This window comes from Onychostoma macrolepis, chromosome 16, assembly GCF_012432095.1.
Source record: "Onychostoma macrolepis isolate SWU-2019 chromosome 16, ASM1243209v1, whole genome shotgun sequence".
NCBI lineage: Eukaryota > Metazoa > Chordata > Actinopteri > Cypriniformes > Cyprinidae > Onychostoma > Onychostoma macrolepis.
In genome coordinates, this window is record NC_081170.1 from 21,772,858 (window position 1) to 21,790,880 (window position 18,023).

Below are 18,023 nucleotides of genomic sequence, written 5' to 3' on the forward strand. Positions count from 1 at the left end.
AGAGTATGTGTTGTACCCTCTAGCGGAAGAGAGAGGAACAGCACCAGTAGTCAAAAACTGTGGTGAGTGCAGCACTATTTTCCTCTTTAGAGTATCTTCACATCCTGATATTAATTTATAACTAAGGTGGTCTAAATGTAAAAATATAAATGCATGTCTTCTGTGGAAGACTCAGGACCGTAAAATGTTCGTCCAATCATTGCATTCGGACCGCAGTGTTTTTACAAGAGGGAGGAATTTGATGAAATGGGTTCGACACAACGAACATGTTTCTTCTCGAAGGGTAAGCTAAACTTCAAGTTAAAAGTATTTCTAATATGTTGGACCTTTTATTGAGAGACAAGCCTCCACTTTTATAGATATAGACCCATAGTGTTTGTGATGTTTGAGCTGGGAGAAGCCTGACGCGTGAAAGGGGCATTTGCAAAGGTTGAAAACATGTTGTACTTTTGTTTCCGTTAGGCGACAAAAACCTACCTAGCTTTAAACAGTTTTACAGAAAAATAATTGTATAGATCCTTTAAAGAATATTTAGGTAAATTAAAATGTACACTTACATTAAGCTCATATAATTGGCGAATATATTTAAAATATACTTTCGTCACTATAGCCTATATATATATATATATATATATATATATATATATATGTAGTGACAATTTTATTTGTAGTGTGGGAAATACTGAGTGCATCTTTAGGAATCAAGAATATCTTTAATGCATCTTAATTATTATTATTATTATTATTTTTTGCGTTTTTAGGCCTTTATTTTGGACAGGATAGTAATTGAAAGAAGAGAGAGGAGCGACAGGATGGAGAAAGGTCCGCTAGCCAGGACTCGAACTCGGGAAGCCCGGAGCACAATGGTCGACCAACTCAAACATCTTAAGGCAGGGGTCATCACACTCTGTCCTGGAGGGCCGGTGTCCTGCAGAATTCAGCTCCAACTTGCCTCAACACACCTGCCTTGAAGTTTCAAGGATACCAAGCAAGACCAAGGTGGTGGTTCAGGTGTGTTTGAATAGGGTTGAAACTCTGCAGGAAACCGGTCCGGAAACCGGCCCTCCAGGAACAAGTTTGGTGACCCCTGTATTATTAACTCATTATTAACGATTTTGTGCATTTTAAGTTGCCTTTCAGTCTTGGATGAAGTCTTGGATCCATATCCACTCTTTTAAACATTTGTCGAAAAACCGAGCGTTTTAGGAAATCTACTCGACTACTAGTTCACTATCAGCATTTAAAATAACTTTTAATGGATTTTAACAACAAGGTTAAGGATGCCAGAATTAAGTATTTCTCTAATTTAATATCTACCAGGAGACATAATCCCGAAATTTAGTTTGACACTATACGTAACATGGTCTCTCCTCCAACACCTGCGGTTCAAATCTCTTCAATTGATGAGTGCAAAAGTTTAATCCATTTTTTTGTGGATAAGATAAACAATATACAAAATAATATTACTTTCTTTCCTTCACATAAAATACCTTGTGTTTCCAGGCCAGTAACCCTGGAGAATTTTCCCCCGATGACAATTGATGATCTCACTGAGGTAGTTAGTTCTATGAAAAGTTCTTCTAGTCCTCTGGATGTGGTACCCACTGCCTTGTTTAAAAATGTTATTGACACGATTGGTCCCTGTGTGTTATCTATAATTAATAATTCATTAACATCTGGTCAAGTTCCAGGTTATTTTAAATAAGCTGTGGTTCAACCTAAAGAAAAAGCTGTGGTTCATTCTAAAGAAAACAAATCTTGATCCATCCTTACCCCCAAATTATAGATTTCTAAGTGACCTTTTATGGCTAAGGTCCTGGAAAAAGTTGTTGTAAATCAGCTCTCAGCTGTTTTAGATGGTTATAATGTATTTGATAAATTCCAATCTGGCTTTCATCATATGCACTCAACTGAAACTGCTTTTCTTAGATTTTTAAACGATTTGTTAATGAAAGGTGATGCAGGAGAATGCTCTGTACTGGTTTTATTGGATCTCACTGCTGCTTTTGATACAGTTGATCACTGTATATTAGTTGAGAGGCTTGGACAGGAGGTTTGTGTCTCTGGAACAGCCTTGAGCTGGTTTTCATCATACTTATCAGACAGGTCTTTCTCAGTAAGAGTTCAAAATTATACCTCATCAACAGCACCTGTGTCCTGTGGTGTTCCCCAGGGTTCTGTTTTGGCCCCATTGCTTTTTGCTTTGTATTTGCTGCCTCTTGGGCAACTGATAAGTAATTTTGAAGGCATTCGCTATCATTGCTATGCAGATGATATTCAACTATATATTTCTTTTAAGTCTCATGAAATTACAAAATTGTCTACTCTTTTAAATTGTATAAACTCTATTAAAGTCTGGATGGCAAATAATTACTTACAGTTAAATCCTGAAAAAACAGAAGTACTTACCTCTGTTAAATTAATTCTATATAGAATAGAATTCATTCTGTTAAATTTACCCTTTGTAATTTACATGTTCATATGGGACAAGCCTTCAGTCTTGATCAGGGGTGGCGAACGTCGGTCCTGGAGAGCCGCAGCCCAGCAGAATTTTGCTTCAACCCTAATCAAACACACCTGAACAATCTAATCAAGGTCAATTTAGAGCGTTGCATGGTCAAGCCCCTGTGTATATAAAAGAGATGTTGAAACTCTAGTACGAATCTGGGATCCTCAAATCAGATCCTGCTAGTTGTTCCATGCTCTAGATTGAAGACAAAAGGAGACTGTACCTTTGAAGTAGTTGCGCCCAAAGTTGTGGAATGCTTTTCCTCTAGAAACTGAGATTTGTGGACATTTTTAAAAAGCAGCTGAAAACTCACTTGTTCAAACTTGATTTTGTCAAATTTTATTTATTTATTTATTTTTTTAAATGGTCATGTATATTTATATTCTTCATTTTACATTTTTGTTGTAAAGCACTTTGTAACACCTACTCTTGAAAGGTGCTATAAAAATAATTATTACTTACTAAAAATTGCATATAGGCCTAACTCATCACCTTGCTTACAGACAATAATGACAAAATCTTACAAAACCAATGAACTGTTGTAAAAATTGTGTGATGTGGGACCTAAAACACATACGAATAAATACAGGGTGTTTATAACTTAAATTATAAAACAATTTATAAAGAGTAGTGCATGGATGACTTTTTTTTTTTTTTTTTTACAGGCCAATAACCTGGAAGATTGCATCACCCTGGTTCCCTCGACAAAAAGCTAGCATTGCTAGGATGTTTCTAATGTCTTTTGGATAGTTAGAAAATACGGTCTGTGACCAATAGAAGTGTATGATTCCTACACATTTTGTTCAAGATACAAATGAACACAGCTTTTATGAATTTTGAAGCCTAAATGCAATCGCCAGAAGTAAAAAGCTAAAATTAGGCTATAAAAGAACTACACTAAGGTCACATGGCTTCAGCATCACCACTCTTAATTTTCTGACAGCTCTTGCAATCTTTATTTAATATCTACAAGTTGGAAAGTTTGAGTTCGAATTGCAATGCAATAAACACAATAAGGCTTTAAAAGTGGACAAGAGATTTGATGAGTTTTCTAGTTTGGCGTGATGCCGTTTAATGTCCCTGAAAACCTATGTAGTCCCATTTAGCCACTTGTTAGCAACCACCTTTTACAAGACACATAAAAGCTTAACAAAATCATGAGTAGGGTATTACTAATGTACTTTGTGATGTAGAATAAAATGTGAAATATCTTGAGCTTGTGTTAACCACGGACCTTATTTCAGGCATTTAACATTTAACATAATCAGTTACTGTTCTCTTGGGTTTGCTATAACTGTGTATGGTTTGACTTTAAGAACCACACTGGCGACACCTTGCAGGTCAGGCAGAGGCTCCTCATTTCTGGCAGGCAGGAACTGAAAGTCTCGCAGCAGATAGGCAGTAAAAAGAAACAGCTCCATTTTGGCTACTGCCTCTCCCAGACACAGTCGGGCCCCTCCTCCAAAAGGAATCAGGGCACGAAGGGACCCGCCACCACCTTCCAAAAAGCGTTCTGCAATAAATCAGATTCACTGTTACAGTTAATGAGCTCTGCATTATGTACCATGTAAATATGCAAATTAGAAAAGATGGAAAATGTGTTGTTTTGTACCTGGTTTGAAGCTGTATGGATCATCCCAGACCTTTGGATCATGGTGGGCACCATACAGATTAGGAATGATTATTGTATTCTTGGGGATGAAATGGCCTGCAATACTAAACAGAGGACTGTATGAATTTCTTACAGGAATCTAACTTACAAATGAATGCAGCATCTGTAATGCAGCAAAACCCAGTGAGCAGCCTGCAGAGGCAGCATTAAAGGGTTAGTTCACCCAAATATGAAAATTAGCCTGTGTTTTACTCACCCTCAAAGCATCCTAGGTATATATGACTTTCTTCTTTCAGACAAATCCAAACGGAGTTATATTAAAAGCCTTACAATGGGGAAAGCAGGTGCTTTTGAAAATCTCCCTTTTCTGTCAAAGATACTAGAAAAGGTAGTATCCTCACAATTATATTCCTTCCTAGAGAAAAATGATATCTGTGAGGAATTCCAGTCAGGATTTAGATCGTATCATAGTACCGAGACTGCTCTCATCAGAGTTACAAATTGCCTGCTTCTATCATCTGATAGTGGTTGTATCTCTTTATTAGTTCTACTGGATCTTAGCGCTGCGTTCGACACTATCGACCACAACATTCTTTTGAATAGACTAGAAAACTTTGTTGGCATTAGTGGAAGCGCCTTAGCATGGTTCAAATCGTACTTATCTGACCGCCATCAGTTCATTGCAGTGAATTAAGAGGTATCATATCGATCACAAGTGCAGTATGGAGTACCTCAAGGCTCAGTACTAGGGCCGTTACTTTTCACGCTTTACATGTTACCCTTGGGAGATATTATCAGGAGACATGGTGTTAGCTTTAACTGTTATGCTGATGATACTCAGCTCTATATTTCTTCGCGGCCTGGTGAAACACACCAAATTGAGAAACTAACGGAATGCATAGTCGATATAAAAAACTGGATGACGAGTAATTTTTTACTGCTAAATTCTGAAAAAACAGAGGTGTTAATTATCGCACCTAAAAACACATGTAATAACTTAGAACATTATCTAACACTTGACGGCTGCTCTGTCAATTCTTCTTCATCAGTCAGGAACCTAGGTGTGCTGTTTGATAGCAGTCTTTCATTTGAAAGCCATGTTTCTAGCATCTGTAAAATTGCATTTTTTCATCTCAAAAGCATATCTAAATTGTGACTAATGCGCTCAATGTCAAATGCAGAAATGTTAATTCATGCGTTTATGACCTCAAGGTTAGACTATTGTAATGCTTTATTGGGTGGTTGTTCTGCACGCTTGATCAACAAACTACAGTTAGTCCAAAATGCAGCAGCTAGAGTCCTTACTAGAACCAGGAAATATGACCATATTAGCCCGGTTCTGTCAACACTGCACTGGCTCCCTATCAAACATCGGATAGATTTTAAAATCTTGTTAATTACTTATAAAGCCCTGAATGGTTTAGCTCCTCAGTACTTGAGCGAGCTCTTATCACATTATAGTCCTCCACGTCCAATGCGTTCTCAAAACTCTGGCCGTTTGATAATACCTAGAATATCAAAATCGACTGCGGGCGGCAGATCCTATTCCTATTTAGCACCCAAACTCTGGAACAATCTACCTAACACTGTTTGGGAGGCAGACACACTCTGTCAGTTTAAATATAGATTAAAGACCCATCTCTTTAGCCTGGCTTACACATTACACACTAATATGCTTCTATTATTCAAATCCGTTAAAGGATTGTTAGGCTGCATTAATTAGATCAACCGGAACCGGGAACACTCCCCATAACACACAATGTACTCGTTACATCGTAAGTAGAATGGCATTTACGCTAATATTTGTCTGTTTCTTTCCTATTCTGTTTCTCAGTCTGTATCCGGTCAGATGGTGGATCAGCACCAAGAGATGATGTCTACTGCCCTGATCGTCAGCGGAGACCAGGACACCCAGATGACCCCCAGAGACATATCCCCAGTGAAAACCTGGATTGAATACAATAAAACTAAAAAAAAATATAACAAAATAACTAAAATATAATAAAATACCTAACTACATAATACTACTATTGTTAGAAATTGCAACAAAATTAAAATAGAAATCTAAACTTTTGAACTGCTGGTTTCGTCTGGTCAGAGGAGAACTGGCCCCCCGACTGAGGGAAACCTGGTTTCTCCCAAGGTTTTTTTTTTCTCCATTCTGTCACAGAGGGAGTTTTGGTTCCTTGCCGCTGTCGCCTCTGGCTTGCTCAGTTGGGGACACTTAATTTCTAGCGATTATCGCCGATTTGATTGCACAGATAATATTTAAACTAAACTGAGCTAGACAATGACATCTCTGAATTCAATAATGAAATGCCTTTAACTGAAAATTGAGTGAGAAGTGAGAAAAAAATGGTGTATTACGTTTGAAGTATGGATATTTATCCTATAAAAATGCATGGATTTGCTACAGGAGGCCTTTATTCACCCCCCGGAGCCATGTGAGGCACATTTTATTATGGATGCGTGCACTTTTTCACGTCTTCTGGACTGTTGGCAAAAAGCACCCGCTTATCCCCATTGTAAGGCTTGGAGGGGCAAGGACAATTTTTCCGATTGGATTCGTCTGAAAGAAGAAAGTCATACACTGTAAAAATTATTTTAACAGTAAAAAACTTTGAAAATGCTACAGTAAAAACCTGTTAAATGGTTAACGGTAAGTTCCCCTAATACATACGGTGAAAAACTGTAATAGACATTTCAGACAATTTTACGGTGAAATACCGTTCTTGGAAGTGAAAAAGAATATAAAATTTACAGGAAAAAAACGTAAATTGACGTTCCCAGAATTCCCTGCATTGCATTTCAAATTTTGTTTGAATTTGATGTTTTTTCTTTGACATAACTATGTTTCTTATTTTTTCTTATCAATTATGTATATTAGGGTTGTATGTTACATCTAATGTTGTTAAATGAATGTTTATTGCATATTTCAGTTTAATGAGTCTCACCACGATGGTGTTTAGTGCTTGTGTGAATGACACTGTGCACCTTCTATATATGTTATTATTTAAAAGCTACTTGTGATGGGCTTTGGTTCATCGTGTGACTTTCTCATCACCACCTGCATTTGGTGGCTATCAGTGTATTTCAAAGGTACAAAACAGATTTCAGTACTTTAATAGGTTGGTATATTAACATTATATCAGTTCCTGAAATTACGGTATTTACCTGTAAATTTAAGTTAAAACCTAAAATGTTGCTACTGTATTTTTTACGGTAGAATTCTGGCAACCACTGCTGCCGGTTTTTAATCGTAAATTTGACGTAATTCTTTTTTACAGTGTATACACCTAGGATACCTCGAGGGTGAGTACATCACAGGCTAATTTTAATTTTTGGATGAACTAACCCTTTAAGGATTCAACATTAGGACGTCATGCCTACAAAGTGGAAGCTGTTCCAAAAAGTAGGCATCTTGATTATACTGTCATAAATGACTTTGTTTTGGTCAAATTTTAAGGTATCATTGCATGTTCATACCAAAAGCAATCCCAGAATGCACAAAGTTCAGCTCAAATGTAAGAAAATTTAAACTTTCACACATTTGGGTCACACTCTCATGCCACCATACTTAATTTTACTCCAAAAACCAGGACAACAAAGCCTCTCAAACAAAGCCTCACAGTCGATTTCATTAGTAAACTTCACAACTTCAGAGTCAGATCTCAGAAAAATCACGACAAACCATAATGCGTACGTCACCAGAGAAGACGAACTGAGTTGAAATTAATCGTGAAGATTCATAGCACTGTGATTTCACTGATGCTCACCTGCTGTTTCGTATGGCTCTGTGAGGCACGGCGAGGGGAGCTACAGGTCGAAGTCTTAACATCTCGTTGATCAGAGCACACAAATACGGCAGTCTGTGTCGGTCACTGTACTTAGGGTATCGCACATCCAGCACACCACACAGCTCCTCGTACACTTTATTCTGAACCTGGACGACAAGAGAATAGAAACATGGTTTGCTTTAGCTGAATGTTTCTTTATACACTTCTAGATCTGTGGCCTATTTCTTGAAGCCAGTTTCAGTGGCTGCCCAAATAAACTTAAGTTTAGTTTGAGCAAACTCTGTTTTTTGCCTTCGAGAAGATGGACTGTATATTAGTTGTGTCACAAACTCTGGATCAAACCCTGAGTTGAGTTTAGAGCAGGGTTCCTCAAATCTTACCCTGGAGGTCCAATCCACTGCAGAGTTTAGCTCCAACCCTGATCAAACTCATCTGTCTGTGATTTTCTAATGATCCTGAAGACATTGATTAGCATGTTCAGGTGTGTTTGATTAGGGTTACAGCTAAACTCTGCAGGAAAGTGGATCTCGAGGTCCAGATTTGAGGAGCCCTGGTTTAGAGCAAGGTTCCTCAAATCTTGCCCTGGAGGGCCAATGCCCTGCATTGTTTAGCTCCATCTCTAATCAAACACACCTGTGCAAGCTCATCAAGGTCTTCAAGATCCCTAGAAAATCACAGGTAAGTGAGTTTGGTCAGGGTTTGAGCCAAACTCTGCAGGGCAGTGGCACCCAAGAAAGGGAGTTGAGGAACACTGGTTTATAGTGAGTGTTGTGAACCCCCTGAACCTGATCTAAACCAAGATGCATTTGTTTGGTTTTGTCAAACCTAAACCTGTATTCTGAAACTCAGAGTTTGTTCAACTAGCATTGTGTAACATGCCACAGGAGTGTCCAGTCCTGTTCCTGGAGGACCACTGTCCTGTCCGGAGTTTAGCTTCAACCCCAGTCAAACATTTCTGTACCAAGTCTGGTCCACCATAGGAGCTTTCGCACTGGATAGTTATGGGAACTTAGTTCTAGAAACTAGCCAGCAGGGTGGTTCCTAGAGAACCAATTTCTCCCTTGGGCCATTTTCCTGGTTGCATTCGCACCGGCAGCAGGAACTCTGAAGTGGCGGACAGCAACGTCTTTGTGTGCAGCATTTAAAAATGTTAACAACCGGTGAATGGAGGACGCCATGATCGGAGCTGGTTTTATTGTGTGTCGTGGGTTTTGTGATGACAGGAAATGGAACATAAATGCCCAGTTTATGCGAATTAAACGTTTAACCAATCAGCATACATTTACGTCACTGATAGTTCCTATAGAACTGTTTTAGACCCTACTCTGAAGTAGGAGATAATTTAGTTCCCCAAAATGGAGTACCTAAAACTAAAACCATTCCTAGTCCCTGCGGTGCGATAACGCCAAAAAGCAGGTACTTCTGCCAATAGTTCTAGGAATTATGAAAAGGTTCCTCTGGTGCAGAAACCTCCCATGACTAGGATTGAGCACCCCTACTCGAAGGAAGAAAAAAAAATGTACCTCAGGTCTGTGTAAAAGGAAGGCCACAGTCCAGTTGAGCAAGGCAGAAGTAGTTTCTGTCCCTCCAATCAGCAGATCCACTGTGGTCATGTGCACATGAGTGTCTGTCAGAGTCTATGTAGAGGAGACAACACGATTTGCATTTATTTATAGGTTAACAACATTGGATAATTTATAATGCTATGTATTGGGTTTCTAGAAAAAACATAATGAAGGGACAGATAATTTTATAATTTTCATTTTCAGTTTGAGAAACCCTGGTCCGAGATGTCCACACTTTTTTCTGGAGGGCCACTGTTCTGCAGAGTTTAATTCCAAGGCTCTTTAGTGGCAGGATTGGCAACCCCTGTGTTGTTCAAACAAATATTACTCCTCACCATCTGATCTCCCCCTTGTGGTGGTTTAAAGCTCTGCAGAAGTGAGGAAGTCACTGTGCCACCTTCTCTATGGTCACTTTTCTGCACACATCACACAATGATACTTGATTAGATGTCAAATTTAGCTATCTATGTTTGATCATTACTTGCATCATTTGACCATTCATTCTTACCTTGAGCTCCTCAATGAGTTTTCCTATCAGCTCATCGCGTCTGGCTAGCTCCTTCATGAGGCGAGTGAATGGAGGGTTGGGTAATTTCTATGAGGAAAAATATCTTTAAAAAGCTGCAAATGAAATGATTCTGGGGTCAAATCAATTCTAAAACCCACCTACTTTGGGGTTAAGATCAAATGTGTTACCCTGAGCAGAGGGAAGGAGTCCAGCGCTGAGATCCAAGGTGAACCCCAGAGAGACACGATCTCATTCAGACAGTCCTGCAGCTTCTGCGGTTCTACTGAACTCTTATCATACTGTCACGAGGGGAAGATTGCATAGTTTAACAAGTGAAACTGTAAAAGTAGGAATACTTGCGAGAGTATATTGTGGAGAATAACGTTTACACTTTTGCCAAAGGTTAGTGTTGTTATGACATTACTCGCAGCCACAGTGAAATCTTTGGATAAATCCACTGCTTTTCCATTGTAGTCCCGCAACACCTGTTTCAAAAGCACAAGGGGTGAAATTAAGTTAATCCTAACAAAACCATTCAATCTTACATTCATAAAAAAATTCGCAAAGACATTCGCAAAATGTCTTTGAGGGCTTTGCTTATGTTAGGGGGTTAGTCTTAGTTAGTTTTAAGGCTGGAATACACTACACTGCTTTTGCCCAGAGATTTGCCCCGATTTAGTCGTGTAGTGTATTCCAGCCTTTAGTTAACTACATACACCCCCCACCTCCTTCATTCTTTTCTAAAACATAACCCTGTTATGTTTACTGATTTAGATAGCTAAGTAAATGTGTGTGTGTGTGTGTGTGTCAGAGGGTGCTTATAATTTCCTAAATTTTCTTGCTCCTCTGACCTTGAGCCTGTGAACTGGAGACCAATCAGTGTAAAGGATGTATCAGTGTATGTGTCTGTCCTATACCTTGCAGAGATGGTGTGCTTGATTTTCTATGACAGGGTGCAGGGAATCCGTTGTGCAGCGGTGCAGAGCACTATGGGCCAGACGCCTGTGAGCCTTCCATTCCTCACTGAAATCACCCAGAGAAATGCTTCGCCCTCCGCTTGACACTATATCACCTAAGATTGAGGCACAAGAAGAAACACATATGAGATATGACATATAGACAGTCTTTATGAAAAGATAAACATGGGTAGTTGATAGAACTAAATTACCGGTATATGAATGAGGCCTCCCAGCAAAGTCAGACCATTTTTTAACCAGAGTCTCGCGGATGATCTCACTATTATTTAATATTACCATAGCTGCAAAAAACAATAAAAGACATGAACAGATTTTAATGATGTAATGGACACTGACACTACAATAGCTGTCACACATTCTAGTCCATTGAACATTTCTCAAGGATGATGTATAAGTATACAAATATACACCAAAGGAAGCAGTCAAGCCTTTTTACTAAATAAATCTACACAAGTTGCGCTTAATGTCATATCTAATGGTATGTTGAGATATTTAATATGAAAATATAATTTGGTTATATGGGTTATTCTTCAATTGGGGTGGCAAATGAGAGACAGAATTTGTAAAAAAAAAAAGCTTGTTTGATTTTTTTGTAGTAAAATATATTGCTATGCATTTAAAATTAGTTTAATATGCTATATCCATTAAAATAAAAGCTTAAGAACATTTTTGATTTTTAAATAATTTCAATCAAACATTGGAGACACAGTAACACCACAGACAAATCAGCCTAAATCCAGACTTTTCTAAAATGGAGGCTGCCATCATGATGTTTTCAAGATCTGGGAACATTTTGGAAATATTAATAAGTATGTATTTATCAAAATTTTGATTAAAATATGTCAGATCTGCAAGTTATCAACATAAGACCATAAAGTGCAACGCATGAAATTGTCAGAAAGTTTGCTAAATTTAAGAAAATTAATAAGAAAGAATGTATTCCCCATGCACCCCTCAGATCAACCAGCACCTGCAGTGACCTTTACACACAGGAAGTAGTCCAACTAGCATTCCCCCTTTTCTTAAAGGGGCGACATCCATTGTTGTAACACCACAGACATAAATTTGGGGGACATATAATGAACACACAGGTTCGGTCATGTGACAATGTGCGCATTTTTTGTTGCCATGCCAACATTTCCAAAATGGTGTCCTGTCTGGTTAGCACATGTTACAGTGTCAGCAATTTTTAAAAACGTTTGGTTTTGTTACAAAAGGTATATTTTAACCCATGCAACAATTCTAATGTTTTAATAATGTATCCTAGATTACTCTTATCCTGATTTTAATACGTTTCTTGAGCAAATTGATATAAAACAAGTTACAAAGATATTGTGGTGACATAGATATGTCACATCGGGCTCTTAACCGTATAAAAGTAGGTGGAATTTTGATGTGAGGTATTTGTCACATAAAGAAAAATGGTAAGAATGGTAATGAGCTGCTCAATTAATTTAGCTGATTCAATTATTTTAGTGTTTTCAAAGCATATTTTAACAAATCTACGTGCATGTTTAACATGTTGACCTCCAGTGTGAGGTAGTTATTTATTTTTATTCAGTTTGCACATTTTCGAGTTGTGGAAAAAAATAATCTAAAAATCAAAAAAAAAATTCTGGTTAAACCATATAGCCTACCTGAAAAGGTAGAATTTTGATATGTTACAAAAGAGTTTAATGTCAAATTTAATGGTCACAGTTTTGTGGTTTTGAAATATGTTGTGGCAAAGCAAATAAAATGCAAAAACTATATTAATCTGAAAAAGGTTTTTGTTTTATCTTCCCAGAAAAGTAACCATTTTGATATATGTTGTGGAAAAGCAAATAAACAGAAAAAAACTTATTTAGAAAAGAAAATTATAAAATGTTTTTTTTTTTCAATTGAGAAATAAACGCCCAATGTAACATATGTAACGTGAAAAATTTATCATAAACACTCAATGTCATATAACCTTACAGATCTTTCACAAGGAGGGGTTGTATTTCAAAAACAACTGCAGAAACATGTTATAAGTTGTCCATTTGGTCTGTTTTATATGCCCCATAATTTTCCTATAAGGAGAAATTGGTCTGGGTTCTTATGGGTTAAACTGCTTTGCATCTCTCCGTCAGATAACCCCATGTGCGTGATGTGTCATTTACAGTTATTTCCCTAAGCCGCCACACAGCTCATATATTTTTCCGCCAAGGGATGTGAACTTAATGATTACGAAAACGATGATTTATTTTTGTTAATTATTATTTTATTTCAGTTAGATTTCAATAACAGTTGTTAGTTTCGTTTTTCAAATATTTTGACATTTTTATTTGATTTCAGTTACGAAATTGTTTTTTCATAAATCGTTTTCATCTTAGTTTTAGTTTTCGTTCACGAAAATAACCTTGGTATTTACTGCTAATATTGTAGTAGTCTCGTAGCCAGACCTTCAGACTGACGGTTTAGCCAACTGACATCTGAAGCTGAGACTAATATTGTAGCATCCTAATTTTGTTTTATTCCTATCATCAAAATAAATAAATGTACTTTTTTTTTTTTTAATCTTTCAACATCCTACTATACTGTAGGCTTTTAGATAAATTTAAACAGCAAGACAGTTATGAACCACTAAATGATTCCTGTAAAAGCAAAAATGTTAGCACAAAAGTGCAACATTTTAAAATATCAAACTATTGATTTGGTATGTTTTAATTAATAAATTGTATTAAATTACAACATGACAACTTGACCTGACATTTACGGAAAATATTCTTGCCCTGACAACACAGTCTTCATTATAATTGGCTGTTGTTGCAATGTATGTGTGGTTTTGTTGTTCTTTTTTTTTTTTTTTTTAACGCAATACAGTAGATATAGAAAAAATATTGATTCAAAACTGTATAGTTATTAACATGTAGCCTATGCCTTGTGACAACTTGTCCTGACCGCCCCTGTTTAGTGAAGTTCATGTAGGGGAGAGCGGGGCACAAAGTAACACTTTTTGACTTTCTCACATTGTGTAAATCCACTTCGTGTTCAGAGTATATTTTTTTTTATCCACAGTAATTTCACACTTGTCTAGTACAAATATGTCGCTTTGTTTCATAAATACAGTGTATACGTTTTTCTTTATTTACCCTCAAAAATTGGAAGTGAAATGTGACAACATGCCCCATAGGTGGGGTACATTGTAACAGCTGAGGGGCACGTTGTAACATGACCATAATACTTTACATGTCTTGAAATAATCATTTCTGAACATTAACCAATGATTGTCAGTCTTTATTCACCTTTTTCTTGTCATTTCTCATTAAAATGTATTAAAGTAAATGGTGTGAATTACATCGCTAATGTCATAGAATAGCACGCCAGGGCAGATTGTAACGCAGTGTTACAACTTACCCCATCTGTGCAACTTTAATTTAAAACCGGTTAGTGTCTTCTGCTAGTTATCGAGGCATTAAAAAAACGATCTAAACTGATAAATAACAGATTGGAGATTAAAATAATAGCAGATTTGTCTCATTTTAAATTAGTAATAAAAACTGAGATGAAAAATGTACTTAAGCCAGAAATTTCATTTAACTATGGTAAAATAAATGTTCAGTGATATCTTCAAAAGACTTTTGAATTTTGGCGCACTTTTTTTCTCTATATAATGTTGATATGGTAACTAGTAAATACTGTAAATTTGGTTATGCTAGCATGTGTGGAAATATTTAAAAAACGTGTGTTACAACTAACCCCGCGTTACTTTGTGCCCCGCGCTCCCCTAAATCTACATTTACATGAGATGACTTCATATCACCAGTTGCAATGAGTTTTGCTATCAGGGAAATGGAATAAAAAGAATAATTACTTGTGTTGCCATAGTTGAGCCGATAGATATTTCCATAGCGAAGTGCCAGTGAAGTCAGGTGGATGGGTAGATGTTCTTGGGCAAGATCAAACATGTTGCCCAGCAAAGGTAGAGAGGGAGGACCAGGAAGAGAGGGAGAAAGAGTGCCACAGAAGTGCTTAGAGAGGGAACGCAGGACTTTGGGTACAGCCGCTAGGTCAGTGGAAAGAAACACACATATTAACCCAGAGCAGAGCTGTCGAATTTCACGATCTCTTTCTTCACTTTTCTGGTATTCAGGTTATCAATGGACATATTTTTAAATGACTCAAACCTCCTACCTTCTGGTTGCTTGCTTGCTTTGGCATCTCCATCACTTTGCCTGACAGTTTGTCTACAGAGCTGGACCACAAGCATCCACAAAATGAAGAGTAACAGCACCACACTCACCGCTGAGATACACATACTGTTGATTCTTTACTGAAAACTTTCTGAATGCTTTTCTTTTACTCTTCCCCCCTTTTATTATCTTACTTCTCTAGCATTGCTCCAATCCACATGACTGAGTGCTGTATCTCAGTTTATCCTCTCATCAAGGTTAGGTAAATATTATCCTGACCTTCATCTCAGTGTTACGCTCAAAGCAAGAAGAATGAACCACTAACATTACTATTTGATAAATGATATTACAGGATACCAAATCCCCATTGGCTTTATAACCAACAAAGTTTGTATTTAGTCATAAAAAGGAAGTGGACTCTAACACTAAGTTACTGTGCATGCTATTGTACAACCTTTACTGCCGAGCTCCATGCTGATATATTGCTGTAAGGCGTTGGATGGAAAGGCCCCATTCATTGCAAATAAAGCAGTGATTCAGCATAAGCTCAGGAATATAGTGAAATACAGTTGCCACCCTGAAAAACCAATCAAAGAAGTATAGTGTCAGGTATGGCGGAATCTTGTCTATAGCCAAACCACAATCTAAGCTTTCAGCCCTGCACAGGAATGGAGCTACTGTTAAACCAGTCTGCTTCAACTGCCATTTTAGCCGAACTTGGTAAAAGGTAGTTAGTAAAAACTTAGTGAAATCCTTTGTAAAAGGATTTGCCTGTAAAGCAAAGTTAGTGTGTAATAATTCACTGATAGGTTCATGTGCACTAATGCATAGAATCATTATATTCACATAAATCTGTCTACCGTCACGTGCAAATACTTCCTTAAAGTTACTTGGCTTTAATTCTGCATTTAAAGAATTATAAATAATATTATATTATATACACGTAGCCTATTAAAATATAACTGCAAACACATTTAGTAAATATAATGAAATTATAAATATGTAAAGAAATATTAAAAATAATACACAAAATCTCACTTCCAGGATCTAGGTGAAGGAGTGGATGCCGATCTACAATGGCCTTCATAATAATATTAATTATAATATTTCTTGAATAATTGTTAATCAAAGTTACAGTTATGCATGTTAGAAAATAAGTTGAGTATGGCTTTAGTTTGCCTTTTTACTCTCTAAGAAGCTGCTCTCATTGTGTGTGTGTAGTTAACCATATTTGATAAGATTCAGGGCAGAGCCTGGCAACCTTGAAATACAGATAAGAGTTCTCTGTGTACATGTGTGTGAGTGTCTGTCTTTGCAGCTAGATGCGGAGACAGCCCACTAGGAAACCGTCATTTGCCGTCACCCTGATATCCAGGGTAACAGATATACATCTCTGGAGAGACCTATTGCGTCTGGCCTCTGATTACTTGTCACCAAAATAATCAACCTACGAACTCCATCGCGAGTATTGAAGCTGACTTCTGCCTGAAACTGCAAACTATTTTCTAAAGTAAATTTTTCTTCAATTGTGACCTGATCCAGCAAAATGAGTCACAGTGACCCAAATTTCAAAAGACCATAAGCTTTAAAATGATATCCTAGTCAAAGTCATACCTTGAATGGTTTTAAAGATATACCCATTTGAATTATGGTCGTCTGCCCTCTTTTTCCTATTGAAAACCTGAGAAAATCGCTTTTAAAGTTTTTTGCCCGTTTTTGTTGATATCTTTCAAAATCCATTGCATTTAAAGGGATAAATTTATTTTACAGCTTAATTTGACCAAAGACATTTGTATATATAAATGCTATTAAACCAGGCTGAAGCTCAAATTATTTTAAAATATTTATTTGAATAAATATTTTAAAAGGCACTTTTACAAAGATTTACTAAAATCAGAAAGATTGAACAGAGGTGCTACATTTTTGCTTGAGAGAGAGGGTGTGTCAGTGTGTGTGTGTGTGTGTGTGTCTGCATCCTTGACTGTCACCTCCCGCGCACGCACATGTACACACGCAGTCACAGAGAGACAGCGTGTGAGAGAGTGGTTGAGTGAGTGAGTTTAACGCTTTGGTGACTTTGCTGTCTTTTAACAGCGACATTTCTCAAATTAATGAACAGAACTACAAACAGTATACTACACTACACACTATAGGGGTTATGCGGAACAGACTTCCGTATTCTGCTAACCAGGTCTCGTTGCTTCCGGTTCACGCGTTTTGCAAATGCCCATTAAATATGAAGCTGTTTTACTCAAGATGCCTTCAAGGTAGACACTAAAGATAATCATTACCAATGTCCATCACATATGTGGATTGATATATAAATTATTTTTATTTTTATTCTTTTCAATAACATTTATTTATAAAAGTCGAATAAAACGTCAACAATAAAAACAGCTAGCTAATTTAACTGATTACCTTAAAAGTCCATTGATATCGCCATTATTTAATACTGCTATTAATACGTTCTCCGACAAGCGGAAGTGATGAGACCTGTTTTCCGGGTTTGGTCAGGTGACGTTCGACATATACCCTATTGAACTATCTTTCTGAGGAGATCTGCTAGCTTGTTTACACAGAGCGCTGCTAGTCTGACAGGAGGATGGCTGGACCAATCACGTGCGTGCCGGTCAGTCGAAACGGGGCTTCCCATTGACAAATGATCAGCGTTTATGTCACTCTTTGTGTACATTTCTAAGCTTTTTGATTGGTTTTATACAATGTTTAACACCTTATTTGGAGAGCAGAGATAGTGACGTTTCAGGGGATACCAGGAATATAGGGACATGCCCAGAAGTGACGAGAGGAGTTGAGAAAAGCAATGTTCATTTCCAGCGAATTTAGTAAAACTTTAAGTCAACTGTAATAGTCATTTAAATACCTTTACTCAATTATCTGGAC

The 18,023-nt window shown here is 37.2% G+C and overlaps 1 protein-coding gene and 1 long non-coding RNA gene across 3 annotated transcripts; one reads left to right on the plus strand and one right to left on the minus strand.

Annotated features, from left to right (window-relative positions):
• Positions 1-47: 47 nt before the first annotated feature.
• On the plus strand, positions 48-3,306 carry LOC131521888 (uncharacterized). The gene is made up of 4 exons (XR_009266394.1): positions 48-283; positions 762-1,011; positions 1,504-1,555; positions 3,175-3,306. It is a non-coding gene; the product is annotated as an uncharacterized LOC131521888 (long non-coding RNA).
• LOC131521886 (steroid 21-hydroxylase) lies at positions 2,857-15,255 on the minus strand. Of its 2 annotated transcripts, XM_058747004.1 has the most exons (12): positions 15,124-15,255; positions 14,804-14,995; positions 11,160-11,249; positions 10,909-11,063; positions 10,381-10,476; positions 10,180-10,290; positions 9,992-10,078; positions 9,819-9,899; positions 9,442-9,555; positions 7,898-8,064; positions 4,122-4,225; positions 2,857-4,022 (listed from the first exon to the last, which is right to left on the minus strand). In XM_058747004.1, the coding sequence occupies exons 1-12, from the start codon at positions 15,245-15,247 to the stop codon at positions 3,778-3,780; spliced, it is 1,566 nt and encodes a 521-aa protein (XP_058602987.1). In that variant the 5' UTR covers positions 15,248-15,255; the 3' UTR covers positions 2,857-3,777. The 2 variants fall into 2 exon arrangements, with proteins under 2 accessions (XP_058602987.1, XP_058602988.1); XM_058747005.1 differs by lacking the exon at positions 10,381-10,476.
• Positions 15,256-18,023: the final 2,768 nt, after the last annotated feature.

What these genes read in the sequence shown, in the direction of transcription:
- LOC131521886 (XM_058747004.1), bottom strand. Translation starts at nt 15,247, where the DNA reads ATGTGTATCTCAGCGGTGAGTGTGGTGCTGTTACTCTTCATTTTGTGG. An exon ending in GCTCAACTATGGCAACACAA is followed by an intron (nt 11,250 to 14,803) that starts GTAATTATTCTT and finishes TGTTTTTTGCAG; the next exon opens with CTATGGTAATATTAAATAAT. An exon ending in TCCATACAGCTTCAAACCAG is followed by an intron (nt 4,023 to 4,121) that starts GTACAAAACAAC and finishes GATTTATTGCAG; the next exon opens with AACGCTTTTTGGAAGGTGGT.